The sequence below is a fragment of the Furipterus horrens genome, unplaced genomic scaffold, assembly GCF_987537825.1.
Source record: "Furipterus horrens unplaced genomic scaffold, mFurHor1.1.pri manual_scaffold_11, whole genome shotgun sequence".
NCBI lineage: Eukaryota > Metazoa > Chordata > Mammalia > Chiroptera > Furipteridae > Furipterus > Furipterus horrens.
Genome location: NW_028327181.1, coordinates 43,608,972 through 43,632,287, shown reverse-complemented (window position 1 = coordinate 43,632,287; position 23,316 = coordinate 43,608,972). Strand labels below are relative to the sequence as shown.

The 23,316-nt window shown below is 41.6% G+C and overlaps 1 protein-coding gene across 2 annotated transcripts; it reads left to right on the top strand.

The window, feature by feature from the left end:
- Positions 1–102: 102 nt before the first annotated feature.
- Positions 103–23,180, top strand: TTC19 (tetratricopeptide repeat domain 19). Of its 2 annotated transcripts, XM_090292312.1 has the most exons (10): positions 103–335; positions 418–557; positions 2,355–2,465; positions 2,865–2,903; positions 3,637–3,693; positions 3,990–4,051; positions 6,415–6,509; positions 18,947–19,101; positions 20,770–20,932; positions 21,548–23,180. In XM_090292312.1, exons 1-10 carry the CDS (start codon positions 152–154, stop codon positions 21,679–21,681), a joined length of 1,140 nt encoding a protein of 379 aa, XP_090148438.1. In that variant the 5' UTR covers positions 103–151; the 3' UTR covers positions 21,682–23,180. The 2 variants fall into 2 exon arrangements, with proteins under 2 accessions (XP_090148438.1, XP_090148437.1); XM_090292311.1 differs by lacking the exon at positions 2,865–2,903 and having other exon boundaries at positions 110–335.
- The last annotated feature ends 136 nt before the right edge of the window (positions 23,181–23,316 follow it).

The window sequence follows — 23,316 nt, the reverse complement described above, 5'->3', positions numbered from 1 at the left end:
GCCCCGTGACGCTTGCGTCATCGCGCACACGGACGGCAAGGCTGTCTCTGTGGTACGTCACGGACCGACCAATCCGGCGGGCGCTGGCGCTCGGGGCGGGACGTCTGGGCTTCTGGCTCGTCCTGCAGTGCGCAGAGGACGCGGCGCGAGCATGTACCGGCTCCTGAGTTCTAGCCTGGGCCTAGACCTTTTGCGGGCCGCGGGGCGGCGGGGCCTGGTCCGTCCGGCGCGCTTGCTCCCCGGGCCGGCCAGGTGTAGGGCGCCCGACGTGGCGGCGCCGCCATTCCGAGTCGCGTCCGAGGGCAGGGGCGCCGGCCTGCTGCCGCTGCTGGCAGGTGAGGGCTGCGGGCTGGGCGGCGCCGGCGGGAGGGGACTCGGCGCGGGCCGGGCCGGTGACCTCGGAGCCCCCTTCCGCAGCGCTCTCGTGGTTCTCGAGGCCCGCCGCAGAGGAGGAGGAAGTGGAGGAGGAGGAGCGGCCGGGAACGGGCGCGGCGGCTGCCGAGGGCGCGGCGGACGAGGCAGAGGCGGAGATCATCCTGCTGCTGAAGCGAGCCAAGGTGAGGCGGCCTTCGGGATGCTCATTCCAGTCCCCAGTTTGCCAAGACTCGGTGGAGGCCCGGAGGGAATTAGATGGGTTATGGGGAATCGGGGCGGCGTTGGAATCCGTCCAGGCTGTCAGACGCTACGGCTCGCGGTAAAAGCGCTGCAACCTTAGGCGCAGATGAAGTGGCCCCGCAGGAATCGCTCTTCTGAACAAAATTAGCAGAAGTGTTTTATAGTTTTTGTCGGTGGTCCAGCCACGAGGACAGGACGGGCATAGAGAATTTTTCATATACAGTAGGTGACGTCCTGAAAGTGAATTTTAGTGCTGGTTATTAGCGGTTTGGTTCTCTGATTCCTTAACTCTCCCTTTTGACCACATTCTTTTCTATTTTCTCTTCTTCCGAGGTTATATCAACTCTTCTAGTGAGTTAACTACCGTCTTGATGCCAACAACGTCCAAACTTATATTCCCATTTTGCACTGTGCTACTGACGTGACATCTCCATTGTGAGGCTCAGCCTGCCTCTCATACTTAACCTGCCCAAAACTAAACTCTTGATTTTAAATTTCTTCCCAACACATTTCCTTCACCATCTTCTCTTTACTACAGTCTACCCAGATTTTCATCCTGGAAACTTCACAGTCATTCTTAAAATTTGTGGTACCTTACTGCTGTGTCCCAATGCACTTACAGCCCAGCAACAAATCCTGTTGCCACCAAATCCAAAAATCAGGCCCCTTTTTTTACTTTCCCTGCTATCATCCTAGCCATATTGTCACGGCCTACTCCCTAGCAGTCTTGTCTGTCCTAGTACCCCCTTCCTGCATTTTTTGTGCAGCAGCCAGTGATTTAAAAAAAAAAAAAAATCAGATCATATCACCTTCTTGCCTAAAAAGTTTGAATGAGTTCCCACTGCATTTATGATAAAATTCAGACTCCTTGCCATGGCCTGCAAGACTGTACATGATACCACCCTACCTTGCCAGCCCATTTAATCATAACCCTCTGGTTCACCATTTTCCCTTTCACATGTTTCTTTTCATTTTGAATGGTTCTTAAAGAACCATACCCCTGCCATGACTGGTGTGGCTTAGTGGGTTGGGCATTGTCCTGCAAACTGAAAGGTCACAGCACAGGTTTGATTTCCGATCAGAGCGCATGCCTAGGTTGGGGGCATGGGAGAGGCAACCCATCGGTGTTTCTCTCACACATCAATATTTCTCTCCTCCTTTCTCCCTCTCTTCCCCTCTCTCTAAAAATAAATAAATAAAATATTTTAAAAAAAGAAAAAGAACCAAACTCTTCAGCCTATAGGGCCTTTGCTCTGTGGGTCATTTCCCCCCACATTTCCTTGTTCTCATCCTTCCTACCTCAGTTTAACTGTCACTTCCTTGGAAAGCTTCTCTGGCTCTTGCATTTAAAGGAGACCCTTGTTCTTTTTCATTACTTTTTTCATAGCTTTTATCATTAGTTGTAATTAAGCTTATTTGTTGTACAGGGTCATATCCAGCCTACAGGAAGAGAGAAAGAAGGTATAGGACAAAGAACTTTCTTATAAAGTATAATTAAAAATTGCTCAATTCCTTTTGTCTGCATCTGTTGGCCACATGCAGCTGCAAGGGAAGCTGACTTCCCTGTCAATATATTGTAGACATAATGCCTGGTGTATGGTAGGAATTCAGTAAGTATTTGATCAATGAATGAATGGCCTTGTTCTATGTATTGGGATGGGTAGCCATATCATCTTCTGTCTGGTGGCACATGCATCTTCTTTCTTTACATTTCATTTTCCATGTTTTTCTCTTTTCAGTTGAGCATCATGAAAGATGAGCCAGAAGAGGCTGAAATAATTTTGCATGATGCACTCCGTCTTGCCTATCAGAGTGATAACAAGAAGGCCATCACTTACACTTACGATTTGGTAACTCATATCTGAGCCACTGATAAAGCGTAGCTGCAACAGAAGGGTTGGTTCTCTCCTGCCTGTCAGGAATATAAAGCTCTCAGATTTTGTTTTCACTAAGTTTTTTTTGTTTGTTTCAATTTTTATTACCCTTGGGGTGTTGTGTACCCAAAGTTTCAAAAAGAAACAAATATTGACATTTGTTTCTTCAAGGATGAGAGTATCTAAATTTGGGTTGACATCCACAAAGCATACCGTTGCTGTACTTTGCTTCTAGCAGATTAGTGACATACTTCTCTCTCTGAACAATTTTGTATTTAGAGGATGAAAGCCAAAGGCAGTCTTTAGCTTAAAAGTTTTGAAATAACTAGGAACACAGTACTCTAAACTGAAAAGCGATTTGTAATTTGCTTTCAGATGGCCAACTTAGCATTTATACGGGGTCAGCTTGAAAATGTAAGTAAATTACTTTGTAATCTTGAATTTGTGAAGGACTTGTTTCAAGGGAATGCTCTTAGTAAGGGTACAGGGCGAGCCACTATAACAAAGAGACTCCAAAATAGAGTGACTCAAACATGAAGGAGGTGTATTTCTTTTTAATGCTTTAGTCCAGAGGTAGTTAAACACTGAAGAGGGCTGTGTACCTTTGTTCCATGAAGTGGTCCAGAAGTCCAGGTTCCTCCTTAAATATGTCCCCATCTGCATGGATGAGCTGGCTCCCCTCCAGCTTGCAGGAAGGAAGGAAGAGAGGATGGAGGGCAAGCAACTTCCTTATAAAATAAGATTTAAAAATTGTTCACATTCTTTCTGCATGCATCTTTTGGCCAAAACAATAATATGACCATACCTAACTGCAAAATAGACTGACCTTTTAAACATTGAGTAGATTCTGAACTGAAAAGATGGAGAGGAGAGGAAATATTAGAGAATAGTTGCAGTCTCTGCCACAGTAGGTTTGGATGAGAAGTTAATTTTCTAAAGTTTCTACTCATCACAGAATAGTTTTTAAGGTACACAGAGGATGTGGGGTCCAGGTATTTTAGTCTTTTCCTATCACAAAGATCCTTTCTCCTGTGTGTGTGTTGTGTTTTATAAGGAATGATGCATCAGACTAGTACTTAGAATCCAGGGTCATATGGATAGTGTGGCCCAACCAAGTAAAAGAGAAATCTTTTCCTTATGGTTTTAGGCGGAAAAACTTTTTAAAGCAACAATGAGTTACCTGCTTGGAGGGGGCATGCAGCAGGTAAGGATATTGCCTAAGGTTTCAGAATAGTCTTGCTTCCTGAAAACTCCACCCAGCCCCCAATATTTTCTTTGGCCAAAAAAGGTGGATTTTTCCCACCCAGGACTTGTATAAAAACTGCCAGTCTTTCACTCATGCAAAAGTATGGTAGCTGAGGAATTCACAGTTGCCTGATTCCTCTAAAAGGATAAAGACTATGGTTTTCAGGCCAAAGTCAATCTAGAAGTCGATCTGAAATATTCCATAAGGACATTTTACTTGCAATGTATTTCCTTCATTTTTCTTTTTCCCAACAGGAAGACAATGCAATAATTGAAATCTCTCTAAAGTTGGCTAGTATCTATGCTGCTCAGAATAGGTAAGTATAGTCAGAGTTTGGGTGGGGCAGCAGACACGCAATAGGACTGCAGGCAGAAAACTTAGACCCTGGGATGTTACATAATTTTTATTTACCTACTAATCATGTGGATCTCCAAAAAATGGGGTCACATTCAGTGTTCCCACCCCTTGTCTTTGAAATCTTCAGTCTTGCCCAGTTTTGCCCCTGATATTTCTGTTAGCCAGCTGAGCAGAGCATAAGCCATCACCCCGGCTGCACAGTGACAAAGCTAATCAGGGAAGTTATTGTTAGAACTTTATTTCTTCCTAGAGAGGAGGTAGCAATGTAAATGCAACTAGGGATAATAAACTTTAAAGAAACCATTTTGCTGTTATAAGTGTCAGCAAACCAGTCAGTTCAGTATAAAATTAAATGATGAGATCTGGCTGCTGTGGCTCAGTGGATTGAGCATCGGCCTGCGACCCAAGTGTCGCTGGCTCGATTCCCAGTCAGGGCACATGACTAGATTGCACGTCAGGTCCCCAGTTGGGGGTGCAAGTGAGAGGCAATCACACAGTGATGTTTCTCTCCCTCTACTTCTCCTTTCCCTTCTCTCTACAAATAAATAAACCAAATTATTTTAAAAAATTAAATGATGAGAGAGTTGCTATGGGAGTATCTTAGTGATACTCCCATAGCAACTGGTGGGCAGTGTTGTTACATCGGAGAAGATCTGGCAGCTAGGTGTTAGGAAGGGGAGATATCTAGGAGAAACTTCTGGATAAGTAGGACAGGAAGTTGGTACTAATTTAAAAGTATTAGATGAGTCTCAATTCTTATAAAGAAGAAAGTCTGTCAGCTACACTGGAAATGCTTAGAACAGTTTGGGTGAGTGCCAAAGGTGAGGAGCTGATGCGTGCAGCCTGGGGCCTTTCACTCTAGGTGTGGTTCAAAGAAAAACCACTTAGGGTGTAAGCAAAGAACTCCTCTAGAGACTTACATTTTGGGATGAGTTATGGAAAGACCTAAAGCAAGCGTTTCCTTATAATTTTAGTTGCTGCAGAAGTTGGATGCTAGAGGTTTGGAATAACCTCAAGTCTCTGTGCTGTAGCATGAGTGTTCACTGAGGCAGGGGCGCTGCCCCACTTTCTGCTGCCCCGGTGACCAGCTCCTTCATTCTCAGCGGGAACCGCTTAGTCCCCCTGCATGTGGTTGGATTCTAGATAGGCAAGAGCTTCTGGGGGCCTTTGACTTCAAGTCTTTTGTGAAGTTTTGAAGTGGTCCATTCCAGGGAGCATTGCAGCTGGGATTAGTCTCCCTTGGAGGAGTAACAGGACTAAATGTTAATGGGGCGTGAAATCCTAGGATGAGAAGAAGCCCGAAGCTAATAACACTGGGGAATGAGACAGAAGTCACAGTCTTACAGAGGTGAGAACTTGTGGGAGCCACTAATAATTAGTTTGTAAGTTACTCTGTACTCTCCTCAGAAGTGATTTTTATTTTGTTTTATTAAGAGAACTGTGAGACCAGAAGTTGTTTGTAGACACTTTGCTCTGACTAGGAGCATCCTGTGGCCAGCTTTCCCTGCTCCACGTCCTGGCTGGGTACCAAGCCCTGTCTGCCGTGGTTGGGTCTGGGGAAGCTCCTGTTCTGGGAACAGAGCAGAACAGCGGGGTCCTTGTTTCCCCCAGCAAAGCGCTAGAGGGGAAGGGGTGAGTTCCGTAGTACCACCTCCGGTAAGGAACTAGAGCCAAAATAGCAAGAACCAGGATGGAGCTGCTGGATGGAGAAGGAATTTCCATCATGTTTCTGTGCATGTCTTTACAGAAACCAGCAGTTGATGCTTGTTCTATCCAGTCAGTCTGCCTGCTGCTCAGGAGAGGACATGAGGGCTAGAGGGTCCAGGGCTAGAGTCAGGCTAAACGCCTTCTAGTGCCATTTCTGTAAAAGAAACTTCCATCAGAGACTACAGCTTGGAAGAAGTATGAAGGTAATAACCCTCCCCAGAAATTGTATGGGGCCATTAGTTGGACTCCTAGGGCATGCATGGGGGCCTCAGCCTCCATTCCCATTAGTGTGACTCTTGAGCAGGCGCAGGCTTTCACCGGGTAGACGGGCTCACTTGAAACTGAGAGGGAGAGGATGAAAGCTGCTGGTTTGGTCAGTTAGTACAACGATGGCTGCAGTCCCAGCTTTTTATTTCTTAAGTTACATGAAATGGGTGACTAGAAAAAAAACACAGCTTTTGGGAAATGGCAGATTGCCGTCCTTCAGAGACTTGAGACAGAATTTCTCTTCCCACCTTACTTTATTGGTAAGATTCAAACCCCAGCTGGGAAAATGAGGGTAAAGGAGCAGTTTGTGAAAAGGGGAATAACTGGTTGCTGATCTTTGCTTCACAGACATGAATTTGCCCTTGCTGGCTATGAATTCTGCATTTCAACTCTAGAGGGGAAAATTGAAAGAGAAAAGGAAATAGCAGAAGACATTTTGTCAGGTAGGGAAATTGACTGTCTGGACATTGCCACAAAGGGCTTCACTGCGAACCTTTGGTAACGGGTATCGGGGGAGGAATTTAGGAAATTAGGTGCCTATTTTTAAGGTCTCAGCAGAGGATTTGGAATAAGATATTCTGATTAAATGACTTGACCACTTTTATTTTTAACTCCTTGGTTACATATTCATAATTTATCTGTTGACTTTTACTATATATAACCTTTGGAAAATTGAGGAGCAGAAAGGGAAGGTTCAGCTACCAGTCACAATGCTAATTTTTATTACCTTTGGTCCCAGATGCACACCGGTTCATCCTCAGTATGGAGGGAAGGGAGTAGAGTTAAGCTAGGAATAAAATGGGATGGGCAGAAAGCTCTCTAGCTCCAAACCATTTAGGTTTTTAACATGGTTTGAAGTATTGGGAGTTTTCAGATTGGACATTGATTCTTTCATTCTCCCGTTGCACATTTACTCTATGCCAAGGGCTGGCAAGACGCTGAAGATTTAATGGTCAGCTCTGCTGTCTCTAAAGCAATAATCATGTCTTGAAAGAGTTGTCTGTGTGTACTCAGTTGTTTTCCAATTCTCTCTTGAACAGAAACCATTTTTTCCCTTCATCACTCTACTGAAGTTCTTTGAGTAGTTCTCATTCCTTATCATACGCACTATACTTACTGGCAGTCCTGACCCAGGTGATCACTATGGCCTATTGGAAACATGGATGCCTCCTCGGTCACTTGCCTTCCCCTTCACCACCTCAAAAGTTAGCAGACCTCAGGGCTGTCTTTGGCTGCCTTTTCCTCTTCTCTGCCTCACACCCTAGGAGATAACATTTAAGCCCCATAACTTTTAATATCAGTTTCACATCTTCAGCCCCAACCTGTGCACGAACTGCAGGCTTATGGGTAAGACTGTCTACCTGACATCGTGAATTTCTAATGGTCACCTTACACTTACCGTGTCTGAAATGGGTCTCTTGATTTTTGCCATTCACAACTTATTTCTCCACTAAGCCTCCATTTAGTAAATGGTACCACCATTCACCCAGTTGTTTCGGCCAAGAACCTAAGAATTATCTCTGGTTTCTTCCTCATTTCTTACATATAATTCACCAACAAGTTATATTTGATCAACCATCAAAATACAGACCACGTCTCATCCTCTTGCCCTGCCGCTTTGGTCTAGGCCATCATTGTCTCTTGCCTGGAACCTGTGATAGTGTCTCATAGGTTTTCCTGACTCCCTTCATTCCCTCACACAATCTATTCATGCAGGAGGCAAAGTAATTTGTTAAGAAGTCAGTGCCTTTACATCACTGTTAGAACAAATCCAGAATCTCTGTGTGGACCTATGAGGCCCTACGTAATCTGACCCCCAATGACCACTTCTGCATCATCTGCTTTCCCCCTTGCTCATTCCATGTTCACCATGCTGGTCTTTTTCTTGCCATTCTTGTCCATTTCAAGCTCATTGCCATCTCCAGGCCTTTTTACTTGCTGTTCCCTCTGCCTAACCTGTTCTATATCTTCATATGACTAGCTCTCTTAATTTAGTTCTGTGCTCAGATACCACTTCCTCACGAGGCCTACCCTGATTCTAACAATCTCTTCTCCCACCTCAGTATCTCCCTAGTCCTTTGTCATTCTTTACTTTTTTTTTTTAAAGTATATTTTATTGATTATGCTATTAAAGTTGTCCCAATTTTTACCCTTTTGCCCCCTCCACCCAGTAACCCCCTTCCCTCTAGCAATCCCATCCCACTTAGTTCATGCCCATGGGTTGTGTGTGTACATTCTTTGGCTCCTCCACTTCCTATACTATTCTTAATATCCCCCTGTCTATTTTGTACCTATCAGATATGCTTCTTAATCTCTGCATTTCTCCATTTCTTCCCCTTCCCCCTTCCAGCTGATAACCCTCCAAATGATCTCCATACCTATGATTCTTTTTCTGTTCCTTTTTCTGGTTGGTTGTTTCTTTTGTTTTTATTTTTTAGATTCAGTTGTTGATAGTTGTGAGTTTGTTGTCATCTTAAATGTTCATAGTTTTGATCTTTTTCTCAGTTGTTGATAGTTGTGAATTTGTTGTCATTTTAAATGTTCATAGTTTTGATCTATTTCTTTTTCTTAAATAAGTCCCTTTCACATTTCATATAATAATGGCTTGGTGATAATGAACTCCTTTAGCTTTACCGTGTCTGGGAAACACTTCATCTGCCCTTCCATTCTAAATGATAGCTTTGCTGGGTAGAATAATCTTGGTTGTAGCTCCTTGCTTTTTATCACTTCGAATACTTCTTGCCTGCAAAGTTTCTTTTGAGAAATCAGCTGATACTCTTATAGGTAACTCTCTGCTTTTCTCTTGCTGTTTTAAGATTCTCACTTTATCTTGAACCTTTGGCATTTTAATGATGATGTGTCTTGGTGTGGTCCTCTTTGGGTCTGGCTTGTTTGGGACTGTGCTTCCTGAACTTCTATGTTTATTTCCTTTGCCAAATTAGGGAAGTTTTCTTTCATTATTTTTTCAACTAAGTTTTCAATTTCTTGCTTTTCCTCTTCTTCTGGCACCCCTGTGATTCAGATGCTGGCACGTTTAAAGTTGTCCCAAAAGTTCCTAAGTCTCTCATTTTTCTTAATTCTTGTTTCCTCATTCTGTACTGGTTGACTGTTTATTTCTTCCTTATGTTCCAAATCATTGATTTGAACCCATTGGTTTTGTGTGGGTTTTCCTTCATTTCACTTAGCATAGCCTTCACTTCTTCCCTTCTGCCTTTGCTGTACTCAAGCATATTTGTCAAGTCTGTGAGCATATTTATCACCAGTGTTTTGAACTCTGTGTCTGTTAGGTTGGCTATCTTCTCATCACTTAGTTCTCCCCCTGGAACCTTGATCTGCTCCTCCTTTTGGACCATACTTCTCTGTCTCCTCATCTTGACAGCCTCCTGTGTTTGTTTGCCGCTGTGTCTTAGGTAGAGCTGTGGCACCTGTTATATTGTTAGGGGCGGAGCCTTAGGTATTCGTCAGTGCAGGGCGACCTGTTTCACCACATAGTGGTACTGTATGTGGTGGAGGGGTCTGAGAGGGAACAATGCCACTTGCTCAGCACTTGCCCCTTTTCCAGGCACTCACCCACTTCTGTATGGGACTGCTGCCTCTCTAGCTGTTGCCCTGGTTGTGGTTCCCACAGTGGGTGGGTTTGCAGACATTCTAGGACTATAGGGACCCTCTAAGCAAGTGGACTCTGCTGAGAGACAAGCAGTTTCTTCCTCTACCCCAACACCCACTGGTTTTCACAGTCAGAAGCAATGAGGCTTTATTTTCCCCGGTGCTGGGACCGTGAGTTACTGCGTGGTCTGGTCTGGGGTTGGGATTGCTCCTCAGTTGTCCCTCTTGGCTTTTATAATGTGACTGCTCTTTCCACCGGCTGGCCACAGCCACTGCCTTGCTGCTGCCGCTGCTGCCGCCGCCGCCGCCGCCATCACCACCGCCACATTGCGTTCTCTCCACCCCTCCTACTTGTCTGGATGAGTATTACTTCTTTATATCTTCGCTTGCTGGACTTCCTTGCAATTCAGTTTTCTGATAGTTCTGGTTGTTTTTAGTTTTGAGGTTGATGTAATTCTTCTTATGGTTGTGAAAGGAGACGAAGCGTGTCTGTCTACACCTTCATCTTGGCCGGAAGTCTGCTTTTCTTATTCACACTTAAATATGTGTCTGTGTTGTGTGCTTGGGTTTGTATTGCCACTAAAAGTATATTTTTGTTCAAGTGCTTTTAGTATTTGTCTTCTCTGTCAAAGAGGGATAGAGTTCATCTGTTTTATTAACTGCTGTATCCTCAGTACCTAGAGCTGTGCCCAGCACATAATTGAGGCTCAGTAATTGTTGAATGAAAGACTAAAAGACTCAACAAAACAAGTAAAAGTTTCAGTGCAGTGTGGAATGCTTTGAGGAAATTCACAAGAGATATAAAAAGCAAGTATGGCCGTCTACACCCTTGCTATCTTTCATGTATTAGCATTGACTACAGACAGTTTCTTAAGGGTGTAAAGCTACTTTTTCTGGTTCCAAAAGTAATACCAGTGCATTGAGGAAAATTTGGAAACTGTTACGAAGAAAATAAAAATCATCCATATTCACACTACTATTTTTTGTTATGTGTATCTCAAGGCCTGTTTTCGCCCTAATACTATTTACATTTGAAGAAACAGATTAGGAACACTGTATATACTGTTATACAGTATAGCATACAGAAGTAGCCTGAATTCTAAAAATTTAGTAATATATTATGAAAACACCTTTTTTCAGGCAAAGGAATTTTGTGTTAAAATTTTATTTATTGATTTGAGAATGGGAGAGAGAAGCATTAATTTGTTATTCCACTTATTTAAGCATTCATTGAGTGATTCTTATATATGTTCTGACTGGGGATTGAACCCGCAACCTTGGCATATTGGGATGATGCTCAGTTAACTGAGCTACCTTGCCAGGGCCAGGCAAAGGAATTCTTGTTGCAAAGAGCAAACTTATTTCTGTTATAAACATTGTTACATTTTACTAGTTATGCAATAAAGAAAATATGTTATTCTTAATATTTTTTTCTAAAGGAATATATCCCCACTCAGTTTTGAACCAAGTAAATCCATTATCAAAATCATGTGCCCCCCCCCTTTTTAAGATATTGATTTATTTATTTTTAGAGAGGGGAGGGAGGGAGAAAGATTGGGAAAGAAACATCAATGTGTGGTTGCCTCTTGTGCGTCCCCAACTGGGGACCTGGCCCGCAACCCAGGCACGTGTCCTGATTGGGAATCGAACCATCAACCCTTTGGTTCTCAGGCTGTCGCTCCATCCACTGAGTCACACCAGCCGGGGCTCATGTGCTTTTTATTGGCATGACTAACTGTATCTCAAGAGGAGATAACTTCACAGCACATAAAAACTTGGTATAGAACTGTGTGTAATGGTTTTACTTCAAATCAGAAAACAAAATGTAGTGCTTTGGTCAGTTAATAAAATGGTTTTATTGCTAACCACCCCCACCAAAAGAAAACAACTTGGTCAAGGGTACGCATTTTGTTCCTCATATTGTGTGTATCTGCGTAATTACTGAAGAAGGGCTCATACAAAATTAAGTGCAAACAGTAGATTACAAAACTGTGTTGTTAGGAGGAGCCTTATTTTCTAAAATATGTAGATTAAATATAAGTATAGAATGAGGGTTGATTGAAAACAAAATGTAGATAAAATGATTATCTGTGGTTGGTAAATTTATAGGGGATTTTTATTTTTCTAAATAACAAAAATTATTTCTTGCTATATTTTTAGAATCTATTGACTTACAGAAAAGTGAAGATTTAGTCCAATTTTTTATTATTTTGAACATATAATAGTAGTAGCTGCTGATCTAGTAATATGATTACATAATTACATTTTCTTTTGTGTACAACCTTTTGTTCCCTCTGAAGTTGGTAGTTAACTAGATTTTTTTAAAAATATTTATTTATTTTTAAGAGAGATGGGCAGGGAGGGAGGAAGGAGAGAAACATTAATGTATGAGAGATATATTGACTCGTGGCCACTCATGCACTCCCAACCAGGGGCCAGGCCCACAACCCAGAATGTGCCCTGACCGGGAGTTGAACCAGTGACTCTGGTTCACAGGGCAACACTCAATCCATTGAGTTCATGACAAGTTCTTCTCTTCATTGTAGTAGTTGATTTAATTCCCAAGCTTTTTCTGGGGCCCTTACACAGTGGCTTGCTTGTCACTGGCTTCTTTCTTTCCCTTATTTGTGTATATATAGTTGGTTTTTTTGTTTGTTTTAATCGAAAAGAAAGGTGAAACTAATATTTGTATGGTTTAATGAAGCAAGAGCACAGGCAATTGCCCAATATGAACAGTACCTTTCAAGATGTGTGTGTGCCGGGCCCCGTCCCGTTTCCCTTCCCACCTCAGAGATGCTGCTCTCCTGATCTTTATCATTCACTTTCCTTAATTTCTGCCTCTGTACAGAAGATAGTTTTTGTATGTTTCTTTTTAAAATTTACATAACTGAATCATACAGTATAACTTGTACCAGCCTTTAATCTTTCTGGGATTGGATATGAATTCTTTATGTCTATTTTCTTTGCTTTTGTTAATTTTTAATAAATATTGAGTAGCTGCTCTATGCCAGCTATTGTTCTAGGATTTGTGTACAGGGAAGTGGGCAAAAGGCCCTGCTCTTTCAGAGCTTAATGATTAGAAAAAGGTATTTTCCAGTTTTGAAGTCAGATATTCACCCATCTTTCCTTCTAATTTTTCTTTTTCTTTATTTCTATAGAGAGAATCTATCATCATTATGCACTTACGTATTAACACATTGTGTACGGGTGGCGAGAATTCTCGTCATTTCTAAAAGGCATTTAAATACCCCAGTACGCAGCGTGTTAATAAGTATATGCTTGTCTTTCTCTTGGGTTTTTTCATTTAGATTTATTCATGTGATGAAACTTACAACAGTATACATTGCTTGGATTATTAATATATGGTATTATGTTTGAGTTACATGTTAATAGAGATCTCACAAATGCTCCTTTTTTCCTTGTTATTGAATGTATTGGGGTGACACTGGTGAACATTTTGTACAGGTTGCAGGTACACACAGTTCTGCAACACGTCATCTGTACACTGTGTTGTGTGTTCACCACCCCGAGGTCACAAATACTCCTTATGCAAAAATTTTTCCTATTTTATTTTCTCATGAATTTTAGGTATTTACACCTGAATTTGAAATTATTTTGTCAAGTCCCCAAGTGCTTTGAGACTGAATTATTAGGTTTGCATTATGTGTATAAGTTAGTTTGAGAGCTTGCCATCTGAATAATTTAATTACTATTTGACAGCAAATAGAAAATTTCAACTAAACTAAATTTAACGGTAATGACACTTATCTCTTGTGACTGGCAATTGAGCAGAAGGGGACAGGCTGTTGAGTCAGCTGTTACATGTATGGCTCCCTGCATCCTGAAGGACACATTTCTCTCCGTCCCTCCTCACTGTCATTCTCAGTGTGTTGGCTTCTCTTCCTGCCTCCTCTGTGGTTGCAAAGTGACTATACCAGGTCCCCAGAATCTCATCCAGAGTCGCCAAAAAGGAGACTTCTTTGTTTCTCTTAGAATGCGAGGGATTTTTTCTTGGAGTCCACAAATAGAGTTATCCTTACTTCTCATTGGCTAGAATTGGGTTGCGTGGTGCTTCTAGCCCAGTCTTTGGCAAGAGAAATGGGATTACCATGCTTGGCTAAAACTGATCAGAATCCATTCCTAACAGAGGATGGGAGTCCCCTCTGCTTGAAAGGAGTGGATGCTGGGACAAAGGGCAGCTGTGCCAGCAAGAGAAGTCTCGTACTACAGTCTTTGCAATATTGAGTCTTCCTATTGAGGAACATGAGATGGCTGTTGCTTACAGACTTATTCACATAGATGTGACATCTATTTTATTACATTGGATTCCAAGTGGTTACTTGACTAAACTATTTGCTTTTCAGTTGGTATTCACACTGTTTCCAGATGTGTAATTATATAGTTGAGAAACCATGATAATTGTTTTCTTTTAGATATAGTATACTTCTGTGTGTTTCCCCTTTCCCGTTAAATTTAGTTCATTGGCTATAATCACAGAACAACATTGAGTAATAGTGGTGGTGGACAACTGCCTTCTACCTAATTTGGTGCCAGCTGTTACGAATAGATTTATTATTATATATCTAAAGCAAACCAGGCTTGCTAGTAATGGTAAATTGTTCAGTATACTGTTGGATATTTAATGCTGAGATTTTATTTAGAACTTTTGCATTTATTTTCTTATGTGAGATCCATAGTTTATTGTGCTTGTCTTCACAGGATTGTGTTAATGTGATAAAATGAATTGGGATGCTTCCTATATGCTCTGTTTTGGAATAGGTATGGGCTTTACATAGAAATGCTCTGTTCCTTCAAAGCAGTGGCATCTGTGAAACCATACGGGCCAGATCTCGCTTAGAGTTGATTATTTGGCAACTTTTTCTCTTCCTTCCTTAATCGTAAATTTAAGGTCCTTCCATTTTTCTTGATTTGATTTCAGTAGCCAGGACAGTGCCAAGAACACAGTGTTAATAAATATCTGTTGAATAAGTGAATGGGTGAAAGGATTTGGAGAGCTATATTTTCCTAGAAGAAACCTTTCTTACAGAATTACATTTTGAAAGCATACTTTACAGTATTCTCTTAAGTACCCGAGAACATATTCCTTTCCCAGTTTTTAATTTCATGGAGTTATTTATTCTTTTTAAAAGGTATGTTTGTTTTTTTTTTTTCCTATTGATTCCTTCTTCTTCCTTTCCTTGAGCTGAAAGGTTCATTCATTTTTATATTTTAATCAAGATATTTCTGGAAAGTTGAAGGATTTTTGGTGGCATATTTAGTTTCATGAGTGCCTGAAGTCTTGAACCTGAGTTCGAAATCTGGCTTTTACACTTACTAGTGTGACTATAGACAAGTTACTTTACTTTTTCCACTTTCCTCATCAATAAAATAGTAGAACTTGCCTTATGGAGTTGTTATGGAAATTAAATGCTATAGGACTGTGACTAGTGTTCATTAAATACTATGTAAGAATTTGCTGGAATGTGATATATTAACGTAATTTATGAAATGATTTACCTTCTCTACATTATGTTTACCAGTCTGTTTATGAAGGATCATCCTATTTTATTCAGTTTCTCCTTGTCAGTCTTGTTGATATTTTCAAAAAGAGCCAATTTGTCGTTTCATTTTCTCTATTGTTTTACTATTTCATTTATTTCCACTCTGATCTTTATTATGTCTTCTGTGTGCTTTGGGTTTATTTTGCTCTTTTACTAGTGTATTAGGTGGGAGATTACATTATTGATTTAAGATCTTTCTAATATACATAGGTATTCACAACTATAACTTTTCCTCTGTTGCTTTAGCTGCATCACATAAATTTTGATGTGTAGTTTTCATTTTCACATCTCAAAGTATTTTCTATTCTTAGGGTATTTTGGAGCATTTTGGTTAATTTCCATATGTATGTGAATTCCTCAAATTTTCATCTGTTGTTGATTTCTAAGTTCATTCTGTTGTGGTCAGAGAACATGCTTTATGTGATTTCAGTCCTTTTATTGAGACTTATTTTATAGCCCAATGTATGTTTTTTTCCTGAAGAATGCTGCATGTGCATTTAAGAGGAAAGAGTATTTCTTCATTGTTGGGCGGTGTGTTACATATGTCTGTTATGTCTAGTTGGTTTATAGTTTTGTCCCAAGTCTTGATTTTGTTTAGTTCCAGAAAAAATTTTTGCTTTTGTGATCTTTTCTTTATACATGATATCTAGGCTGTTTAAACAGTCCTAGATATATCTTCATTATTCCTGCATCAGAAAAAAATGATTTTTGTCCTATTTGTCACAGATTTTAATTTTACATTATTGACTATATCCTACCCTTTTACCTTTTTCTGAGTCATTTGTTATGTGTCTTTTGTAGAAGGCTTTTAGATATTTTTTTAAACCTAATTTAAATATCATTGTCTTGTGGTAATCTTACAACCTATTTAAATTAGTATTAAAAGTGATGTTTGGTCTAATTGTTGCATTCTAAAAAATGTATTCCATTTTTGTTATTTATTTTGTTTTCAGGTTTTTAACTATAGGGACATTTTACTCACTAAACCTCCATTCATATATTCTGAAAGGAAGGCATACGCATGATTTTCAGTTCTGTTAGCGCTAACCTAAAAGTTAAAAGTTTCTTCCAGACATACTTGGCTCAGAAAAAATTTGTTTTCAGTTTTTTTCTGTAAGATGAGTACAGTTTAACATTCTTCTGCCTTTCCCTTTCCCCATCTGTTTTTTTCTCTGTGACCTAGAATTTTAAATTTTTAATTGATCTTAGGGGGATCAGGGAGAGAGAACACTGATTTGTCGTTCCACTTATTTATGCACTCAATGGTTGATTCCTGTATGTGCCCCGACCGGGGATCAGCCTGGTGTATCAGGATGATGCTCCACCCAACTGAGCTATTGTACCTAGGATGTACTTTTTAATGTGGTAAGTGGTGGCAATATAATTTTCTCCACCATCATGGACAGGTTTTAGCTCAGAACTGTTTTATTAGTCCCCACTTTTCTTACTGATTTGTAATGACATATCTATATCGAGTTTTCATAGGTCAGTGGAGTGACAATGTTGTTTAATTCTATTAATTTTTAGTTTCATTACGTCTTTTCCATATTTAGTTCAGTACCTTTGTTTTTAATTCTTTTTATTTGTTCAACCAGTCAGTTAAGAAATACAAGCGAAGGCCTGTTACATGCCAGACACATTACTAGACCTTGAGATACAGCTGTAAGTAAACAAAGTCACTGTCTCTTAAGAGCTAGATCTGTGTTCTCCATGTCTCCATGGCGTTTGGTGTTTTCTTCAGACGTCATGTAGTCAGTTTTGTAATGTGTGTCAAGAGGTGCTATATCACAACTTTTATTCTTCAAAAAATGGATCTTTAAAATCGTTCTTACAATTTGGCTTGTGACTTTCCATTTCAGGATTCTAATAGTCTATGGTTTCTTACTACATTTTTTTGCACCTTAAAACGTTTTCGTTGTCCCTAGACTTTCTTTGTTAATTCATTCTACTTTGAGTTTTATCTTCACATGTATCTGCTAAATATTAGTTTAAAACTAAAAATAATATTCCACATTTTAATCAATGTGTGACTCAATCTTGAAAAGTGGGTAAAAAGCCAACTGGCATGGCTCAGTTTGTTAAGCATCATCCTTCGGAGTGAGGAGTCCTGATTCGATTCTCAGTCAGGGCACATAACTAGGTTGCAGGTTTGATTCCCAGTTGGGGTGTGTGAAAGAGGCACATAGGGTGGGGGGCAGCAATGGGGAAAAATTGGGACAACTGTAAAAGAACAGTTAAAAAAGGCAAAAATAAAAGTGGGGAAAAGTTTGTCATTTAATTGGGTGTGTGATATTGTGATTTATAAGAAATATGTATTTGGTCATTCAGGAGGTCTAAGGATGGGGGCTGTTTGCCAGTGGAGCCAACATTCCAGTCCCACCCTGGTGACCACCTGGGTGGGCTGGAGGTTAAACCAGTTGCCAGTAGTTAGTGTTCAATGTCATGGCTATGGGATGAAGTCTCCATAAAACCCCCAAAGGACAGAGTTTGTAGCGTTTCTGGGCTGCTCAACTTAGGGACATGTGTGGACAGTGGTGCACCTGGAGAGGTCGTGGGAGCTCCACATCCCTTTCTACTGCCTGGCCTAGTGCTTCTGGCTGGCTGTCCTTTTACAATAAACCAGCAGTCTAGTAAGTAACGTTTCTCTGAGTTCGTGAGCTGCTCTAGCACACTCATCGAACCCAAGGAGGGAGTTCTGGGAACCTCTGGTGTATAGCCAGTCACAAGTATAGCTAACAACCTGGACTTGCAGTCAGCATCCTGAGTTGCAGGGCGTAGTTGGAAAGCTCCAATTTGTAGCTACTCTGAAGCACAGGTAACAACCTGGGCTTGTAACTGGTGTCTAAGTTGGGGCGTGAGGAGTGCAGTCTTGTAGGACTGACCCATCAACCTGTGGAATCTGATGCTTTCTCTGGGTAGATGGTGTCAGAATGGAGTTGAATTCTTGGATACTTGACTGATGTCTGAGAATTACGAGCCGGTGGGGGACCCTATGCCTGCCTACACACACATGTTGGAATTGGGTACAGGAACCGATTTAGATGTTAATCTGCCTTAATTGTCAGGCTAGTCGTCGTCGTCGTCGTCGTCGTCGTCGGCAGCCGTCCGTCTCGAGAGACGATGGTGTAGCTTCTTAAGAGTCTATCTGCACCGCCGAGAATGGCTGTGCAGTCCGACTCGGGAGTGACACGGTATCTGTCTCCTCCCGTGTTGAATCGACATCTTGCGATGACGCTGAAGCTACAGAGCCTGGGCAGGGTGATATGGAGGGTCTGCTGTTGCCCATGCAGCAGACCCCCCCTCTCTTCGCAGCTGAAGGGTCCAAGGGAAAGACGGAGTCAATACAGCTTGGCTTCAGGTGCGCCGCAGGAGTTGCCGGTGTTGACTACAACGTCAAACCGCCTTAGGGACTCCGGCTCCGGATTTTCTGTCGGGGTTTACTCCCTTAGCCTTTCCCCTGAAGAGGTATGCCGCAAGGCAGCGGAGGTTTTTTGGAGTCAGAGTTTTCCTTCTCTGATGTACCCTGACTGGAAGATCGAACCAGCGACACTTAGCTCGCAGGCCGACGCTCAATCCAATGAGCTAAACCAGCCAGGGCCTGTCAGGCTAGTAGTACTTACGTAACGTGGAACATTCGGTGGGTCTTGATAAGAAAAACGATTAGGGCAGGTTGGCCAGTGCTTGGACTCACAGCACTTTAATTTCCCTTTTAGTGGAAGAGAAAGCCAATACCCACCTGCTCCTTGGAATGTGCTTAGATGCCTATGCTCGCTACCTTCTGTTGTCCAAGCGGCCATCACAGGCACAAAGGATGTATGAGAAAGCTTTGCATATTTCAGAAGAAATACTAGGAGAAACACACCCACAGGTAAGTGAGGAAAACAGAGGTTTCAGGATTTATAAGTGTGAGATGCCACTCTCATTGGGAACAGATAGTCAGCAGATGGTCCCCTATATACCCTCCTCCTCATGCCCCAGCCCATTCATTTTTCTACCACCACTCCCCACCCCCAGCTGCTTGTTTCAGAAAGTAGTTGAGGCTGCTGATCAGCCACTGGACATGCCCAGAACATTTTGAATGAATATTGGTTCACACATCAGAGCAACCTTTCTAAAAGGCAGGTCTGGCCAGGCACCCACCTGCTTCTGGGGCTTCAGAGTACACAGCACATATTTCAGAATGTTGACTCATGAGGAACAGGTCAGCACCTGAAGATCCTTGCTTCCCTTGCCCCACAGATAAAATGACAGGAAAGTGGGGCAAAGAAGAATGGAGGGACTGCATTAAGAAGTAAGAACCACTGACAGAATTTAAGCACAGCAGCATGCAGACTTTGTTAGAACACTAAACACACTGAATTGAACTGAATTGAATTGAAAATCATCTCTTTGCGTCTCTGCTTTCAAATTAAGTTCGTAGGTGTAACAAGTGGATCCCTTTGTGAGTGCCTGGTACTTCCAAAAAAAAGACATAAAACTTTTAACTGGACTGAACGTGTCCCAAGGCTGGGGTAGATGGGCAGGGCAAGTTATGGGCTATGAATTACCTTCAGGAAAGGGATTCAGAATTTTTTCTAGAATCCCGTTAATGGAATATCATTAAGGAATAATAAGACAAACATGGACTTCAAATCACTAAGTATAGTAGTCCCTCTCTATATCGCGGTTCACTTATCGCGGCCTCACTGTATCACGGGATTTTAAAAAATATATTTAATTATCGTGGACTTTTCACTATATCATGGGATTTTGCGGTACTGTATATGTATGTTGTTAAAGTTACATAGGTTTAAGAGCGTAGAATATGTTCAAGAACATAAGTAGTGTTTATAAAAGTGTGGAAAAGGTTAAGGGACTGGGAACGGTTTATAAGTGTGTGGGAAGGGTTTATAAAGCCTTAAAAATATATTTAAATACTAAAATAAATGTAAGGTTCCTACTTCGTGGATTTTCACCTATTGCGCAGGGGCAGGGGGGTCTAGAACGTAATACCACGATTAGTGAGGGAATACTGTACTAGAACTGGGGACTTTAGCATGTCTTCAGTGGAGGAGGTATGTCCTGCCTGTCTTAGTACCAGCATTTAAAAAACTCTTACTGGGAATCTTCCTAAAATGGATATACATTTCTTCTTGATGAGTCTCAGGGTCACCACCAGGAACATTATACTACAATATAGCTCCAGGGGCTGGCTTAAGATTGCTGAACTTTAAATGGGATATTCTAGCTTGTTTTTGCTGTTATTTTTCATTTCTAATGATAATTATATTAACAATGTTCATCTTGTTCCCCAGTTTCTAGATTTGTATCATTTTTCTAGTTTCTAGATTTGTATCATTTGTCCATAATACACTGTGAACGCTAAAGGTACATATTTGTTATAGGCTCATGTCCCTCCCCTTTCATGGAATGCTAGGAAAGATGAAAATTTAAGTGTACAGTTTATAAAACCCCAAAGTAACATTTAATCTGTGTAGGTGGGGTTTTTTTTCTTTTCTTTTTTTAAAGCTGCCTGTTTTTTTTCTCCCATGGATAGACCATTGTGCTGATGAGTGACCTGGCTACCAGCCTGGATGCACAAGGCCACTTGGACGAGGCTTCTGTTTATGTGCAGAGGGCATCAGATCTGGCAAGACGAACAGAACACCCCGAGCTACACGTGGTGCTCAGTAATCTGGCTGCAATTCTGATGCACAGAGGTAGGGAGCTATGAACTCTTTAACTGACTTGCTTCAGGTAGGGAGGGGTGTTACTGGATTTATAAATTGTGAAATGGTACTTTGGGAGGGCAAGGTGGGGCAGTGAGGAAGCTCCACAATTAAAATTTAAGTCCTCTAATTAAAAGGATTTATGTTTGGCTGAAATGCCACTGTGCTCAATTTACATAACTTCCAGAGTCCTGCCTTACCCCACTGAACCCCATCAATGCAGAGAAAACAGCAGCGACAGCACGTCGTTTTCTGTAACGCTCTACAGATTTCTAAGTGTTTTCACTCATGCAGCTTAATTTGTTCTTAACAGTGTACGTACGAAGCTGCTAACACGGAGTACTGTGCCATATTACTCGGCCTCACCTACAATTTCCAGAGACCTGGGGTGACAGGTCCTTTTCATGCTAGTGAAGTCCTTGGCCTCGGGGTCCACAGCGCTCCCGGGGTAGAGCTCGCCACACCTGGGCCAGCTTGTGCGGTGGCCTGGCCTGGCACTTAGTGAGCACACAGTAACCTAGACCTGTGTTAGACTGCGACTTTCTCTGCAGGATCACTTTGCAAACACACTTTTTCTTCTTCTGCCTTCTCTCTGGGTTATTTTAGAACACTATGCACAAGCAAGAGAGACCTACCAGGAAGCCCTGAAGCAAGCGAAGCTGAGAAGAGATGAGGTTTCTGTGCAGCACATCAGAGAAGAACTGGCCAAGCTGTCCAGAAAACATAGACCTTTGACTTAGTTTTATCGAACTCTAAATCCCTTTTTGTTGTAGGGAATTTCTAGTGACAGCTTATAATTCCAGTCTCAGCGGCACCCAAATCCGTGGCTTTAATCAGCAATTTCAGCCGGTGTGCTTCAAGAATTTTTAAAACATGCGCTTCCTGCCTGTTTAGTCAGGGGCACTGGCCTTTTCCCTTAGGTTGTCAAATAGAGTGACAGCAGCCAACAATAATAGTGGTGCGATGTGAATGAGTCAAAACTATACCTATACTTTTTGTCAGGTGGGTGAAAAATAATTTTTTGGTGTGCCGCAGGATTTTAGTAATGTGCGCCACGAGGTGAGAAACGTTAGAAATCGCTGACTTAAACCCTTTGTCTTTGATAGTTCCTGTTTAGACTCAGTGAAAGACACCTTAATACACTGCCACTTCTGTTTTTAAAGGAAAAACTGCTTTCCCCCCGACCGACTGTGACTTCTAAGGATGTCAGGTGGTGTTCAGTGGTGGCATGAGGTCAGGTGCCGTCCATGCAGCTCTAACTGTAGGTGAGGGTGGGTCCGTTTTCCGCTGGGGTGTGTCACTCATACAGGCATCTCTGCCATAAGATAGTGCTCTATTGATTTGTTGCCCTCTTTTCTCTTATTTTATCAACATCTGGCAGACCAGATCTACCTATGTCATGGCAAAAGGGGGATTATGGTGAGTTATTTTTCTTATCTATTTCATGAAGCCCAGTGTGGGATTTAATGCATGACGGAGGAAAAGTAACATCTTGTCAAATCTGAGCACGCCACTTCCTTTGCAACCCAGGTCATGGAACAGTCATCTGAGGAGCTCTTAAATAGGTGCCTTAGGCTGCACCCAAAAACCTTCTTATTCAGGGTTGGGCCCTACAAGTGTAGTGTTTAACACCTTCCCCTTAATGCCGCCGATAGGTACCGCAGAAAAATCACTGACCTGGCTCCAACTCAGTGTTTTGAACTTGGGCCTCAGAATCCTAATTTGTAGAGAACAAGTGAGATTCTCTCGTGGCTGTGGGAGATGGTATTTGGTCACATGACTAAATGAATAGGCTATGTTGAAAGAGCTTTATTTTATCATCTTTCCTCAACGTCAAGAAAGTATATAGATACTCAACTTACTGTGGGGTTATGTCCTGATAAACCCATTGTAAATTGAAAATACTATAAGTCAAGTCGAAAATGCATTTAGTGCACCTAACCAGCTTAGCCCAGTTGGTTTCTACAGAGCACATACCGCTTTTGCAACATCGTAAAGTTGAAAAATATATTGAGTTGAACCACCATTAAGTCAGGGACTGTAAATATAAGATATACAGATGGGCATTTTGACCTTTGCAGTTTTGCAGAGACATTTGCCTAAGGGAAAGGCAGTTTTTCTAAGTACCGTTGGTGTGCCCTTGGGGTACGGTTGTGAGTGGGAGTGATGAACTGATTTTTTGGTTCCTATGTACATACTGGAAGAATCCTTTCATAATAAACTAGAGACTACAACAATATTGTATGTATTCCATAATCTTTGAGTTTCTCATAAAAAGTAACTTACTGAAGAGTCAATAAAAATGAAATACTAGAAACCCTGAGGTCCAAATCCTAAGGGATTAGACTAATACTAGAATTTTATATTTTGCAGAT

Bases quoted from the DNA above. Each gene is read 5' to 3' on its own strand.
- TTC19 (XM_090292312.1), top strand. From the start codon at position 152: ATGTACCGGCTCCTGAGTTCTAGCCTGGGCCTAGACCTTTTGCGGGCC. The intron at 2,466-2,864 runs GTAACTCATATC...ATTTGCTTTCAG, and splicing joins TCACTTACACTTACGATTTG to ATGGCCAACTTAGCATTTAT. The intron at 6,510-18,946 runs GTAGGGAAATTG...TTTCCCTTTTAG, and splicing joins AGCAGAAGACATTTTGTCAG to TGGAAGAGAAAGCCAATACC.